Below are 15,833 nucleotides of genomic sequence, written 5' to 3'. Positions count from 1 at the left end.
TTCCGCGCTGCATGCTGTGGGAGTGAGGATAGCTCCATGTCCACCCTGATGCTGGTGCTCCCTGGACGTGGCCGTCAGAATGGGGCCCTTCAGAACCAAACACGAACCAAACACGAGAACTCAGCCCGCCATGCTGTCTGCCCCGGGATGCTAAGCAGGAATTTCAACAGGAGGTCGGTGTCCACACGACCTCCGACCTTCCTCTGAGAGCAAGGGGCACTGAACACGCACCCCCACACCCCTCTGCTTCCAGCACCCTGACTCGGGGGGGAGGGGAAGGTGTGGTGGGAGGTGTGTGTCCCCAAGGAACTTATCTAAGTTCTTGAAACAGCTTCAGAACCAGATGGCCACTCCTCTCTGCTCGCTCCCCAACTGCGTGGCCCCTGTCCTGCAGGTAATCAGCCCACCGTGAACTCCTCCTACTGGGCTTTGGAGGGTTCTCAGGCGGGCCCCGCCCTCCCAGCTCTCCCGCGACCCTGCAGACCCTGTCCCCATCGCCACGCCTCTCTGCTCGCTCCCCAACTGCGTCGCCCCTGTCCTGCACTGAGCATTGCCAGTGTCCCAAGTGGTTACTGGGATGCCCAAGTGGTGGGTGTGGGCGTGGCCTGCATGTCAGGGGGCGTGGTTTCAAAGGGGGAGTGGCCTCCTGCCAGAGCAGCGGCCCCAGTTATTATTATTTTTTTTAGCATAATCTGTATAACCTGTTCCTTTGAAATATACCCTGGACATCTCCATCACTCTATGTCAGTAGTATATTAGCCTATTCTAACTTCAGCTTCAGAACCAGCCTAAGCTGCTGCCCTCTAGGATGAAGGTTCGGTTGAGACCTTCTGAATGCACTGAATGTGCCATGGGACGGGGCTGGGAGGACCAGGAAGGGGGCTGAGAAGCAGCTCTGACGCAAAGAGAAGGATGGAAACGTCCCGGTTCTCTGGTTAACCGCGTTAGGGTAAAAACACCACCTGGAAAGGCGGCTTCTCCTCATTAATGGGAGGCAGCCAACAAGACTATTAAGAAAAGGAGGCTTGGAAGGGAAGAGCTCAAGGCTCCACAGGAAACCGGAGCAGATGCAGGCGACACGGAGGCACCAGCGGAACCCGAGCAGCGCCCGGGGATCTGCCCCCCGCCTGGCCAGGGACTCCCTGCCGCCAAGAGAAATGGATTTGCGTTGCCTTGAGAAACACACAGCTAAAGTGTTTCTGACGTGGGAGACAAAACAGTTTTCTGCTGGTTGTGATGAAAAAAACTCAGGACTGCTGAGCACTGGAAACGGTCGGGGGACAGATGGCCGCGCTCTTCCACCAGGGATCTGCCAGGCCCAGACCGTCTCTCTGTCTGTCCATCTCTCTCTCTCTCTCTGTCCTTCTTGGCAGTCGCTCCTAGCAGTGCTCAGGAGGCCACGTGGAGCCGGGCATCACACCTGAGCCTCCTACATACAAAGCCTGCACACTAATCCTTGGGCTACCTCCCAAGTCCCTGCACCTGTCTGTCTGTCTGTCTGTCTGTCTGTCAAAGAGAACCTGGGATCAGCGCAGGGTACCTAGCAGCCGAAACATTGGCTGCAGCAGACAGAAGTGGGCGGACTTGACACTGCCTGGGCAGAGCCGCCTCACAGGGACAAAAGTCACCAGTCACCTGGAAAGACGGGGCTGCCCCAGCCTGGGAACCCCCGGGCGGGACTCAGGACAAGGACCACAACCGGTCCACGAAGCTTCCAGATGCCAGCGTATTCTAGAGCAGGACTTCTTAATTTTTCTACCCACGACCACTTTCACCTGAGAAATACAACTTGGCCAAGTGCTGCCAGAAACACCTCAGTGAGGTCCTGATGCCGTCGGTCCTGAGCTCGTGTTTGATCATCGTGCATCCAGGAACTGGTCTTTGGGGTCCCAGCGTGCACAGCCCACCACTCAAGGCACTCGGTTCTTGGCCATCACAAAGGCCACCCTCCAGCAAGAGGCTGTCCCATACTTTTTATTTATTTTTTGGTTTTTTCGGCTTTGGGGGCCATACCTGGTGATGCTCAGGGGTTACTCCTGGCTCTGCACTCAGGAATTACTCCTGATGGTGCTCTGGGGGCCAGATGGGATGCTGGGAATCGAACCCGGGTAACCGGTGCAAGGCAAACGCCCTCCCCACTGTACTGTAGCTCCAACCCTATGTCCCATGCTTTCTGGAGTTGCCAATGGCCTTGTGCTCATGACCAGTGACCAAGATGACCACCAAAAGTCCGGGGAGAGCTCAAAGGGCTGTAGCCCCTGGCCCGAAACCCCCCCATAGACACGCACACACAAAGACGGTGGCAGTAGCTGCACTCCCTCCCCCCTCAGATGACTGAGCTTAGCAAGACAGCATCACGCTCCAGCACCTTCTCTGGGAAAAGTCTGAAGAGCAGAAGCAAAGCCAATAGCCAGAGCACTCTGTGCCTTGGTCGCGAGAGGATCTGGCACCATCTCGGGTTTCCTTTCAAAGACAGCCTGGCGCTGTGGCCCGAACAGTAGCTCAAAGCACTGGCCCACAGGCCATGCGTGCAGGGAGCCGGGTGTAGTTCTCCACAGGGCCTGGCGCCAAGCACCACCAGGATGAAGCCCCAGGAACTTAGCTGGAAGCGGCCCCTGAGCACCGCCAGCGATGGCCCCCAAGTTTAAAAACCAAAAAGTCAGAGTAAAACATAGTTAGAAGGGGTCGGAGCAATAGGACTGTGGGGAGGGCGCTTGCCTTGCATACAAGCAGACCTGGGTTCTATCCCCAGCATCCCATATGGTCCCCGAGCACTGCTGGGACTGATTCCTGAGTTTATTTTATTTATTTATTTATTTATTTACTTACTTACTTATTTATTTTTGCTTTTTGGGTCACACGCGGCAATGCACAGGGGTTACTCCTGGCTCTGCACTCAGGAATCACTCCTAGCAGTGCTCAGGGGACCCTATGGGATGCTGGGAATCGAACCTGGGTCATCTGCGTGCAAGGCAAATGCCCTGCCCGCTGTGCTATTGCTCCAGCCCTGATTCCTGAGTTTAGAGTCAGGAGTAACCCCTGAGTGTCACGGGGTGTGATACCAAAAAAGCAAATAATAATAAATAATAATCACAGTAATCATACTTGGAGACGTGGAGCGTCGTATGACGTTTTCTCTCTAAGCTACTTTATTAAACTTTAAAAGTCCCCGGCCAGGGACGGAGCTCGGAGGCAGAACACTTGCTCTGCCGGGGTCGACCCCAGCATCCTCTAGGCCATCGCCCAGGGCCAAGTGCATCCCGCAAGCCGGGGCACTAAGGGCTAAGGTTTTCCTCACGGAAAACGCTGGCGTTCGGGGAAGGGAAGCTTCTAAGCCTGGCAGAGTCCTGGTCACACCGGGAAACAGACGTCAATTTCTGTGCTCTTCTTCAACACGGGTCAAGTGTAGGGGGGTCTGCTCCCTGCTCCCGCCCCTCCCCACAGCACTGCTGCAGGAAGGGGGCAAACGCGGCACTGCAGAGCCCTCGCGGGCCTTGCAGCGCGGGGGGGCAGCGCAAGCTCCAGCTCCCCCCGCCTCCGGCTCCGGCTGCCGGTCGTCCCCAGCCAAAAGGAAAACGAGAGCTCTCCCGATGGGAAGCTCCAGTTCCTGAAGATCCCCTGAATGCCCTCCAGCCTTCCCTCTCACGGGGGCCGGGGGGCTCTCCAGCAGAGCCCAGGTGGTACTCGGCCAACCGGCTTCATGCTGGCACTGAACTGTGAGGTTCTCAGAGGGGCTGCGGCCCCTGCCATGCTCGGAAGCCCAAGCAGGGAACGGGATGGGCAAAGCCCCACGTCCCACCGCCCTGGCCCCCAGGCTTCCACTTTGCACCTAACCTGGAATTAGGCTGGAAGGTCCAGCAAACGGGTTCCTGGTTCCCAACACAGCCGACTGCCATGCTGACGGGCATCCCCGGCACCTCTCAGGACACCCAACGGATCAGGGAATGAGGAAAACTCGCCCCACACGGATGATCACAGTAGCCCCAGCTAAGACCAGGACACACGCCTGGTCACGAAGGAAGCCAAGGCCAGGGGTTGGCCCAGAGAAATCCTGCCCTCGCATCTGGGCAGCCTCCCGCAGAGCACCGCGAAGAGGCTGTCACAGACACTGGTGGCACTGAAATACCCACGACCAGGCATCGGAGTCAGACCGCGAGGACTCTGTACCTCCGGCTCTGATGCCCAACCGGCCTGAGCCAGAGGGGGTGGGGACAGCGGGTCGGGCACTGGCCTGACAAGCAGCCAACCCAGGCCCTCGTGCGGGCACCCAGGGTCCCCCCAGGTTCTGCTGCCTCTGTGGGGAGGTGCCCGGCCACTCACGGGTACAGGAGTGCTTGCCCTACCCGGGGTGGGGGTGGGGGGGGAAGAACTGGGCACATGCCAGTGACATGCTCTGGCCACATCACAGAGATAGGCCACCTGCTGCCCAGCCTGAAACAGTGCCCTCGGCTTGGAATGGGGGCGAGGGGGGAGGCCTGTGGTCACAACGTCTTTCCAAGGGCAGGCGGCACCTCTAGCCTCAGCACTGGACACACACCCGGCTGGCACAGCCCCACTTCCTGGGGTTGTGGTGGGGGCGGGTCAAGGAACACGCCCTCCCCCATGGCCGCCAGCCCACCACAGGACCCCCAGGCTCAGTGAGAGGACAACCAGGACACCCGAGGACTTCCCCACGGGACCTGGAGACTCCTGGATCAATGCGGGAGGGACCCTCAGGGACACAGAGGGAACCGGAGTGACCGGAAGCTGGGGTGCCCACCAACTCCAAGACCTCACCTGGGGGCTCTCGGGAAGGACCCTGAGGCCTCTCGGGTTCCCAGGCAAACCCTGGCAAGAACGCGATCCCACCAACATGCTCAGGCTGGCTCAGCATCCGCAGCTCTCGCCAAGGAAACAGGACCCCAGGCTCACAGGGAACTCTGAGCATCCCCCACCACCTGGCACCCCGGATCACCACAGTGACAGGGACCGAGCGGGTGGACGCTACACAAGACCCCGCACACAGCCCGGGAGAGAGCCCAAAGATGGGGCATGTGCCAGGCACACACAGAACCCCCGTCTGGCCCCAGCACCCCAGGACCTCTAAGCACCACTGGGTGCAGCCCTGATGGTCCCCAACACCACTGGGCAAGCCCCCAAACAAAAAGAGAAATCCTTAGGCACCCAAGAAGCAAGGACATAGTTAGGGGTGTGTGTGCTGTGTGTACCGGGTGCCGGGGCCTCCCAAATGTTTGCAAGCTCTGGGTCCCCAAAAACAAGCAGAAAGCAAAGGCTCCTGTTTCACCCACTCTCAGAAACACCACATTAGGTGGGTGTTTTCTCTAAAAAACTGGTGGGTTGGTTTTGGGGGGAGTTTTGTTTGTTTTTTGTTTTTTGGTTTTCTTGGAAAATTGTTTCTGAATCTAGTTTCCTTCACCTCACCTCTAAATCACACACTCATTTTTTTTATTGTACCAACAAGCATCCCCCAAGCCAGAAATGGCATCACAAATAGTAGAAACATTGCCACCTATAGTCGGGAAATGAAATTCCTTGCCTTAGCCTGTGACCTGGAAGAGAAATAACACAACAGAAAGCAGCTTTTCCCAGGCACATCAGACCACTCACTGTCCCACCCGAATGTGTAGCACCTCCACTATCATACCTGACCTTACTGAGATCCTCTCTCGCCCAGAGAGTCCAGCAATCTATACACAGTTGGCTCTATGACCAATAAATAGATCAGTAAGATAAAAGCCACCACCTCAAAGACTTGTCACTATCAGAAAGTTTGTTAGAATCTGATTTTACTGTTGTTACGAATTTAAGACCCATCTACACTCCAGCCCACCAAAACCAAAAAAGTTTTCTCAGTGAACACTGCAAACTTCATTTCTATAAATTTTGTTTCATATGGGGAAATTAACATAGATAAGCACTTTATATCATACAAAAGCATACATCCAAGATGAGCTGTAGATTAAAAATGACACCAAGCTGAAAACCTGAAGGCTTCTTATATATGTGTTGATATTTTCTTCTGTTCAATAGGTGTTTTGCTTTGTTAAGAGTTTCTTTTGCAAAAACTTCTGAATTAGAGGGAATCCTATTTGTGTTTGCTTGTGTATTCCATCCCTTTCCTTCCTTTGGACTTAGGACACCGAAGCACTAAGCTGGTGGGTTTTGCCTGTGTTCGAGGTAATATATTATGAATGACTCAGACCCAAAATTTAAGGGCAGCAGTTGATTCTATTTAAAAAGAAATATTTTGGGACTGGAGAGATAGTACATGGTTTAAGACACTTCCTTTGCATATGGGCTGACCTTGGTGGTAGGCCCAGCACAGCCGGGGTGATCCCTGAGCACTGATTAGTTAGGCCCAAAAACAAAACAATGAGGGCAAGAGAGAGAGAGAAAGGGTGGGGGTAGAGAAAGAAGGAGAGGGAGGGAGAGAAATAGGGAGAAAGAGAAAAAGAGGGAGAGAGATGGGGGGAGAAAGAAAGGGGGAGAGAGTGAGAGAGAGTGAGAGAGAGAGTGAGAGAGAGAGAGAGAGAGAGAGAGAGAGAGAGAGAGAGAGAGGAAAGAGAGAGATGCTTTGATCCACATAAACTTTTCAGCAAGATCTCAACCTGTGGAAGCCAAGCCAACCTGTCCCCTGGTCCACTGCATTGTGGAAATAACTGAACAAGGCGGAAAAGTGATTCAGGAGGCAAAGAAAGAAGAAAGTCCCTTCTCTTCTCCCAGGGAGTGCAAAGACAACTGAGTGCAGAGTGATAAGGACTGATGCTGCCCAGAGGCCTGGGTTCCAATCAAGCATCACCCTGAGCAGGCCTCCCCTCTGCACACCAGCCCATCCCACCCAGCCCTACCCCCCGAAATACAAGGGGAATAGCGCTGAGCACTGCTGAGTGTGAACCAGAAAAACAAAACAAAACAACCTTTTTTTTTTTTTTCGGTCACAATGATGTCACATTTTCAACAGCCAGGATTTATTTCTTCCTTGACATTATTCCTGATTTTCCCGATTATCTATTTCGGGCATACTGATGCTTTCAGAATCCCCGGAAAACTTTCCAGGGATGTGTCCTGGTGACCTGGACACTCCCAGCGTTGACAAAACTGCCTGAGTATCCTTCCAGCGCTTCCCTTGAAACTGTGCTCTATGGTAACCAAACGGCCGCCCTCTGGGCACTCCCACTTGGCCAAAGCCTCCCCCACTTTGAACATCGGCCTCGTTCCTTAAATAAGGAAACTACTTTTCAGGAACAAGCTGGAAAATTCAGATGAACACTCTGCCTTAAGGAGACAACTAAAGCATAAATTAAATTGTCGAGTTCTACAAATTGTATAGGCTTCCGGAGGAAGACTTTTAAAAGCCCCAAAACTACCCGGTGTGGAATTTAAAACAATTCTATCACCTCTGCCAATTTGCAAAACTGCTTTTGGAAGGCACCGTGGAGCCTCAGCCCTTCGGTCGGCAGGAGGGGTGTCCCTCATGCATCTGCCATCCAGACCCACTTGGTTAACCGCAGTAGCTCTTGCCTGGGCACGGGCAAAGCTAGGCCCGACACAGGCATCTGGAGTTAGGGTGACTTCCTCTTCCTCTAAAAACTGGCCTTCCAGCATTCACCTTGAGATGCAAACAATCCCAAACTGCAATTTCTGGGTGTTTTTGTTGGGGGGCCATCCGCAGTGATGCTCGGGGCTTACGCCTAGCTCCTGGAAGGTGCTCATTTGGGAGACATTTGGGAGGCCGGGCACGGAACCTGGAACAGCCATGGGCAAGGCAAGCACCATACCCGCTGGACTATCTCTCCCAGCCCCAGCTAAGCGCCAGTTCCTAAACGCAACCTCGTTGGGCTCTTGGTACAGCTGCGGAGACGGCAGGCAGGGCCGCTCTGCACAGCTCTAAGACGCGCAGGGAGCAGGGCTTCGAGTTCTGCAGCTATTCTTGATCGCTTGCAGATGGCCAACCAGGTGGCTGATCAGGCGGGCGCCCCGTGTCTTTGCTAATGCCCGAGACCAGCAAATCCCCGACTCTCCCCTCTTCTCTGAGACTGAAAGGCTGAAATCTGATTAGCAGTGGACTTTAAAAGTGTTGATTGTGGGTATTGTAAAGGCTGGCCCCGGGTCATCCCAGGTTTCCAGTTAAGAGTTATTCAGGGATTCTAAAACACTCCTGTGTCCATCATCTACAGCGCTGGGGCTGCTTCAGAAAACCAAGTCTAGCCTAGCGTGACAACAGTTTTTCTTCTCTGTCTCGGCAACACCCAGAATCACGGTGCAGCTGAAAGTCGAGAGCCTCTCAAAGAAAACATGATTACAGAGGCCAGAGAGCAAGAGACCACAGTTCTATGAAGTAGGTGACTCCATGCAAATGAGAGAGCGGGGCGCAGGGACGACTGTGGCCACCACCACAGAGCGGCCAGCTGAGAGTCAGCCCCAGTGATGTCAGATTTTCCCAAGCAGGGCTCCTGGTCCCTGCTGGCCTGGAAGCCATCCGCTTACACCAGCTATTTATCTCTGTCTCGCATTATCCTGCATAATTCACCAGCTTTGGCGGCTGAGGATATGGCTCCAGGGGAAAAGCACATGCCTGGCATGTGGCAGGTGCTGAGATCAAAGTGCATAATGAGCCCCACCCTAGCATGACCAAGTACAGCCCTGGTGGTCCCCAAGCCCTTCAGGGTGAAACCCCGCACTGGGATTAAAAAGAGAAAAAAAAGAGTTAGGAAGACCTTTTATGATGCCCAGAAAGAAAAGAGGAATGGTAAAAACTATAGCTGGGGAACAAAAAGTTGGCACAGCAGCATAGCTCTTTCTTGCCTGGCATAAGTGAGGCCCTGGGTTTGATGGCAACACACACACACACACACACACACACACACCCCTCCAACATCACGCCTTGGGCATATGGCTCAGGGACAGAGTACCTCCTTGCAGGCATGAAGGCCAGGAGCGGAATCCCCAGTACCACAGTTCAGGCTGAAGGCAAAGCCAGCAGCAGTCCATTAGGACTCACAAAAACACAAGTGTGTGGCCTCCACTGTACCCCAAAGTGTGCAAGCCCCAGATATCAAAACAACACTCCTGCTATAGCAAAGCAAAACCAGGCCTACGTCTTGGCTTCAGGATTCACTCCCTGTGTGTCCATGTCCCAGTCACTTAACCTCTCTGAGATCTCAAGGCCTCACCTGTAAATCCCAGCATTCACGATAGGAGTCTTCAAATTGAACGCGAGCAAGTGCTTCAGGTGTAGCACTGTGCTGGGTGCAGACAAAGCACAGGAAACACTAGCCAGCGGCCGTCATCGAATAAGCAGGACAGTGCCCCGTGTCAGCCCAGTCTTCATTCCTATGCCATTCACCTCATTCTAGTCACACATGAAAGTTTAATGCAACATCTCCTAAGAGTCCTGTCATTCCAACTTTAGTGTTTCACCCACAGAAAGCCTTTATGTCATTTTCATAATGCATACCTTTCTAAAATGTTGTAATAAGAGACTTCAGAAGGCCAACTGAAACATTCACAGGTAAGTTTTGCCAAAAGGAGCTCTGGAGGGCCCCAAACAAATAAAAACAAAACAAACAAACAAAAAAAAACCCTGCAAGGAACCCAGCCAAGAAGCAAGAAACTAGTCGAAACTGTTCTGGTTCCAACCCAAATCTGGTCCCTGAGCCCTGAAACACAAATTTCATTCATTTGTTCACCCCTTGACACCAAGAGTCCTTCCTCGGGTGGCAATTTCAGATTTCCTTGCCTAAAATGGCCTGGTTTAAAATCAGGACAAGCACGAGCCATGTAGCAGAGCCTCTCAGCCCAAAAGACGCAGCAGAAAACAAACAGTGCCTGCACTCAGCCTACACGTGAGATGCAGTTCCTGCCACTAATCAGACAGACCTGGGCCCAGACCCTTACTCGGCTCTAGGTGAGCACACCTCTTCAGAACAGCAGTATTTCAGACAGGCGTGCTCTGAACCTGCAAGTGGCTAGCAGCTGTCCACCTCCAGCCAAAGTGCAAACTTCCCCCTAAGACATTTGCTAGGGACGGGTCCCTATTTTGCTAAAAGGTTTATTGCAACCTAAACGTGTCCCGGGGCGATGCTGCGTGTCTGGGCGCGAACTAAAGAGGTCCCCGACTTACTGAACATGCCTTGGCCGTGCCACCCTGCCACTGCGGCAGGCAGGCTACGTCCAGGGTGGGTTGAAACCTCTTCTTCCTGCTCTGACCCAGACTCATTTCCACAAGACAAACCGAGCCACGCCAATCCCACGAGCCGCTGTTAATATTCTACGATGGCATTCCCTGGCTTCTGAAGGGCAACCTGACAGCGTGAAACCTCCCATCCAGAAGCAAACGGCAGAGAAATGTGAAGTCATCCCGACAGCCCTGCCTCCTTTTCTCGCTGGAAGGAGAAGCTGTGAAAGAAGACAGATGTAACTTGTCTCCTGCATTAGAAAAGTGTGGGCAAGTCCATAGTATCAGCCAGGCCACCCGGAAGAGTCTGTCTGCCTCTTGCAAGTCCAGCAGCAGAGAATCCCCTCGGCACAAACCCACAGCCCCCCAAATCTGTCCATAACCCACCCCTCTCCTTCCCGCTGGGCGCCTGTTAAGATCAGTCCTGACACCTCCAGGCAGCGGTGGCAAGCTTCGCTCCCCAAGATCCTGCCACGAGCAGCGATGTAAACAAAGCCCAAAGCCCAAAGCCCAGGGGCGTGCCTGAGACCCTTTGATCCAGGGCCATTTACTCCAACATGCAAAAGGCACATGTGTTTGGAGAGCCCTAGATCAGCATGAAACTGAAAAGGGGGGGGAGCCTAAGATGAATCACAGCCCTCGCCATCTCCCACAACACCGCAAAACCCCTTCTGCCATACGGGCGAATCCTGGCCCCTCGCTCACTGCCTGTCCTCCACTGCCACTAATTACATGGAGACTGAAAGGAAAGAGCCCGGCTCCAGAGGCAGGGAGAGGAAAATGCTCGGGGGAAATGAAACAATGCCACTCACTTTCCCCCCATCCCCCGGGGCTGCACAGGGAAGGAAAATTATTTTACACAAGCACATTACAGCAGGGTAAAAGAATGGGAAATGCGAGTTACACGCTATTTGTGTGGCCATCATTCTTTGATGGAATCCATTCCCCCAAGATACGTGGGGGAGGGAGTGGGGGGGAAGTCAAGTTCCCCAACAATCTAAGATACCTAGTACGTTCGTACACACACACACACACACACTCACACTCACACACTCACACACACCCATACCGGAGTAAGGAGGCTGATGAGAAGCCATACAGTGGGCATGCCTCGGATAAGAACCCCGTCCAAATAACCCCACCCCCCCATTGACTGCCAGAAGAAAGAGGGGACCTCGGAAAAGAAAGGGCGAGGGAGAAAGAAAAATCGAGAGAGCCTGCCTTTCCAGGCATCAACTTTTCATGAAATGCACGACCAGGATAGGAAATACCTCCCTGCTGAGTAATGCTTCATGGGCTGTAAATTCACCTCTCTGGAAAGGGGAGCCAGACCTGAGCGCGCACCCCACCAGCCGGTAAACCCCTCCTACCTGCTCCATCCAACCTGCCCGCGACGCCGCGCCGGCCGCAGGCCTCCCACCCCCCTTTTTGGCAGAGCCGCACACCAATAAGCGCCGGGCAGGGCCGGGCGAGAGCGGGCTGGACAGTGATTTAGCAGGATCGCGTCCGGAGCGGGGAGTGGGGAAGCGCCGGCCGCGAGCGGGCGCAAACAAAGCCCCTCTCCGGGCAAAACTCCAAGCCCGGGCGCGCGGCTTGCTTGATTAATAAAAAGGAATCGATCGGAGCCTTCGTCTCTCTCCCCGCCCCGGAGGGGCTGCGCTTGGAATCCTCGGGAGAAAAAGGAGAAGAGGGAAAAAAAAAAAAATGGCAGAGCTGCAAGCTTCCTCCAAGTTTCCAGTCGCACCTGCCACCCGGCTAGCCCTCCCCCCTCCCCCCCACACACCCCAAAGACCCCGACACGTCCAGGCTCCGGGCTTCCCTGCGCCGCACCACGGAGGGCAGCCACGCCGGCGAGCGTTGCACGCACTCGCCCCGCGCCGAGCACACGCGCACGCACCCGGGCGCCGCCGACACCATCGTTAGAAAGTTCCAGGGTGGGGGAGACCATGCAGGGGCTCCCCGCCACCCAGACCTGACACTTGTCATTGGACCCCGGCGCAAAGTTGCCCGGGAGCCCCGGGGAGACGCGGCAGGGGCCGGGGTGCACGCGCCCTGCGCCCCCCGCACGGGCGGGGAGCCGCCGTGGGGACCCGCAACTCTTTATTTACAAACAATGCGCTCGGCTGGGGCTGCGGGGGGGCTGGAGGGGAGACGGGGGCGCGGCGGCAGGGCCCGACCCCCCAGCTCCGCGGGGCTCCTGCGTTCGGGGGGATTCCCCGGCTGGCACAGGGGGGTGGCGGGGGGGACGCGCACCCCAGGTGTCGCTCGCGTCCCCACCCCCGGCCGGCGCGGGGCAGGAACTCCCCGGGGAGTCCCAGGCGCGAAGGGGGCGCTGCTCACCTCGTCTTCCGAAAGTCCGTACACCGGCTCCCCGAGTCCGGTCGCCATGGAGCCGGAGCCCCCCGCGCGGGATCCCGGCCCCGCTCCCGGCTCTGCGCTCCCGCGGCCGGCCCAGGCCCTGCGCGCGCCCCAGCAGGTGAGGGAGCCCGAGCGCGCGCGCCCCGCCGCGGCCGGCGCCGCTTCCTCCCGGAAGGCTGCGGGGCCGGCGCGGGTCCCGGCGCTGGGCGGCGGCGCGGAGCTGCCCGGGCTTCCCTCCCCGCGGCCCGCGCGCCCGCCGCGGCCTCCCCGCCCCCGCGCCCGCGCCCGCGCCCGCCGGCCCCGCTCTCCCCGCCCCTCGGCCGCCTCCTCCCGCCCGCGCGGCCCGAGGGGACCCCAGCGCCGGGCCGGGGCGGGCACACGCGCCCCCCAAGCCAATCACAGGCCGGGCCGGGGGGCGGGCCGCTGGCGGCGCGGGTGGCGGGGCGCGGGGCCCCCAGAGCGCACCCCGCTGCGGAGAGCTGGTGCGGGCTGGGCCTTCCCGGCGGGGCCCCCCCACCCCCCTCTCGCTCGCTTTTCCTCTGCGGCGGAGAGGGGGCGGGCTGGGCTTGGAGGGGGGGGGGGCGAGAAGCGCGTTTTCCGCAAAAGAAAAGAAAAATCGGTTCCTCGTCCCACTGCTCTTCTTCGCCCAGAGCTCTAAGCGCGCAGTAGCTGTTCCATCCGGGTTGGGGGGGGGCGGGGGGCGGGGGGCGGACGTTTCTAGACCCCTTTAAATTCTTGGCAACCCCAACGAATCAGCCGAGCCGGCCGGCAGCCGAGGAGAGGCTGCCCCGGTGTGGCCGCGGGTCGCCACTGCCTGTTGTCCACCTTCCAGGGAACAAAACCCCCACGGCGCCGCTCCTGGGTACACACCCACCCACCCACCCACCCGAAAACGGTCCGCGCGGGGCATAATCAGACTCCAAGTTTTAGGTCATACTCTGCAGAACCACACCGTTAGGACGTTGTCATGAACCCCCGTCGGCTACTGTTGCTCTCAGCCTGCACGGTGCGTTTCAGCCTTCGGTGGAAGGCAACGCCAGACACTAAACAAGTGAAAAAAAAAAAATTGTCGCTCGACTTTTTGCAGGAATATGGATGTGTGCTGCTCTGGGTCCAAAACAAACAAAACGGCAGCGCGTGCCTTTTGCACGGGGGCGTGGGGAGGGGGGGGGGACGGGAATAAGTAACAGCAAAGTGCCTACTTGGATATTATTAACAGGGGTGCGTTTAGGATTTTCCTTCCAGTGGTTTGAGAAAGAACTCACGTGACCCCCAAGAATCCTTTCGGTTCCCAGCTAAATTTCCGCTGACCGCCCTGCTAGATCAGTTTCAAAAGAAAGGGGGCACGCCCATCCCAATTTAAGCTCTGCTTTGCCTCCTGCGACGCGACGGGGGCTGGAAACGTGCCTCAAATAACGGGTGTCTTTTCCAGATTCACCCCACACCCTCGTCGGATCAACAGGACGAAACTTCCATGCCATGAACTGAGTTGGTTTGGTTTTTGGGTTTGTTTTTTTTTTTCACATTATTTTTATGAATGCACACTGGAAAACTCAGGTCTTTGTTCATTCTCTCCAGCCCGGGTGTTTTTGGAGACCTATCTTCAGTGTCTAGATTCGGTTTGTTTTGATAAAAGATTTTGTTCTCGGCACACACATGCATCTAAATTCAACATGAGCTTTCCCGTGGCGGAACTACGGTGCCCTCCCTAGCTGGATCTTTGTCGAACTCCGTACAGTTTCTGTTAGGGGCAAGAACACCGTCTTTTATTTTGCGAATTGCAGTGTATGGTCGCTAAGGCACAGGCGCTGGCTGAGGAGCCCAGCTCCAGCCCACCTCCCTCCCAGAGCCACACAGAGCTGTGTGTCACTTCCTCTCTGTCCCCAGGCTGCAACCACACGGCCTCTGTCCACTGCCTGCCCCCGCCTGCTCTCTTGGTGTGACCTTGGCTTTCCCCGAGAAATGGTGATTAGAAAGCACTGCATGCAGCCTGCCATATGTCATTTATTGTCACGGTGTTTATAGAATTGTGGTCTGCAGTGCACGTCATTCTGTGTCCCTGGTAAGAGAATTAAACAAGTCATTCAGTTCAGGACCAAAAGGGAAGGCTTGCTTTCTTCCCAGGGACTTGCAGGGTTCTTGCAGGAGGGGTGAGAGAACTTCAGCTGGTTGTGGTTTGCTATTTACTTTGGCCACCAGGACCCCACAGGGCCAATGTTATAGCCTTAGGTCACTAAAAAAAAGCGTTACTTTTTTTTTTTTTTGCTGTGTGGGCACTCCCAGAGGTGCTGAAGGCTTACTCCTGGCTCTGTGCCCACGAATCACTCCCAGTGGTGTTCAGGGAACCATATATAGTACTGGGGATTGAACCTGGGTTGGTTGCATGTAAGGCAAGCACCCTACCCTCTGTACTATAGCTCCAGCCCCACAAATGCAACACCCTTTATTATTAGGTGTCAGCTCTGCTTTTAATAAGTGGTTCTCTACTCCGGACATAACCATCTGAGGAGCTTTAAAATGAGCCAGTGGGACTGGAGGTGTAGCTCAGTGGTAGGAAACTTGTCTTGCATGTGTGAGGCTCTGGGGCTGGGTTTTAGGACAAATAGCATGAGGGTCTGGAGAGAAAACAGAGGGCCGGGCTCAGGATAAAGAGGATGGGGACCTCATGGTCACCTATATGGTCATCTGGCTTCTTGAGTGATGACCAAGGAGCCATGGCCTTCACAGGACACAGTGCAGTCTGTGGCTCCGATGGCAGCTCAGGGGTCAGGAGTTAAACCAGTTTCCCAGGTGAGAACGGTACATGGGAACGTAAAAACTCCTGCTCTTACTTCCCATCCTGTGCGTGTGAGGTCAGGGGTCAAACCCTGGTTGGCTGCCAGCAAGGCAAGCCCCCTACCCACTGTATGATCGCTCCTACCCTTAGGGCTTCCTTTTCACTGTCACTGTCACTGTCATCGATTTGTTCGAGCGGGCACCAGTAACGTCTCTCATTGAGAGACTTATTGTTACTGTTTTTGGCATATCTAATACACACGGTAGCTTGCCAGGCTCTGCTTCACGGGCTCAATACTCTCGGTAGCTTGCCGGGCTCTCCGAGAGGGGTGGAGGAATCGAACACGGGTCGGCCTCGTGAAAGGCGAACGCCCTACCGCTGTGCTATCGCTCCAGCCCCTTCCTTTTCAAAGAACACAAATTACAAAAACTGAAAATAAGAATCTCGAGTGATTTATGGCAGCACGCACACTCTCTATTACCCAACTGATGGGTATTTCCCAGCTTCATAAAGATACAGTGA

The 15,833-nt window shown here is 55.6% G+C and overlaps 1 protein-coding gene across 2 annotated transcripts in view; it reads right to left on the bottom strand.

Moving 5' to 3' along the window:
- NEDD4L (NEDD4 like E3 ubiquitin protein ligase) overlaps positions 1-12,735 on the bottom strand; it is a 271,293-nt gene extending 258,558 nt beyond the window's left edge. Inside the window, exon 1 of one of the 2 annotated variants that reach the window (XM_055127176.1) lies at positions 12,518-12,735. In XM_055127176.1, the coding sequence (XP_054983151.1) occupies positions 12,518-12,565 (48 nt within the window). In that variant the 5' untranslated portion in view covers positions 12,566-12,735. The remainder of the gene's footprint in view (positions 1-12,517) is intronic. The other variant, XM_055127175.1, reaches the window with a different exon arrangement.
- Between the last annotated feature and the right edge of the window lie 3,098 nt (positions 12,736-15,833).

Source organism: Sorex araneus, chromosome 2, assembly GCF_027595985.1.
Source record: "Sorex araneus isolate mSorAra2 chromosome 2, mSorAra2.pri, whole genome shotgun sequence".
In the NCBI taxonomy this organism is placed as follows: Eukaryota; Metazoa; Chordata; class Mammalia; order Eulipotyphla; family Soricidae; genus Sorex; species Sorex araneus.
The sequence above is the reverse complement of the archived record's forward strand: the minus strand, read 5'-3'. Positions and strand labels throughout refer to the sequence as shown.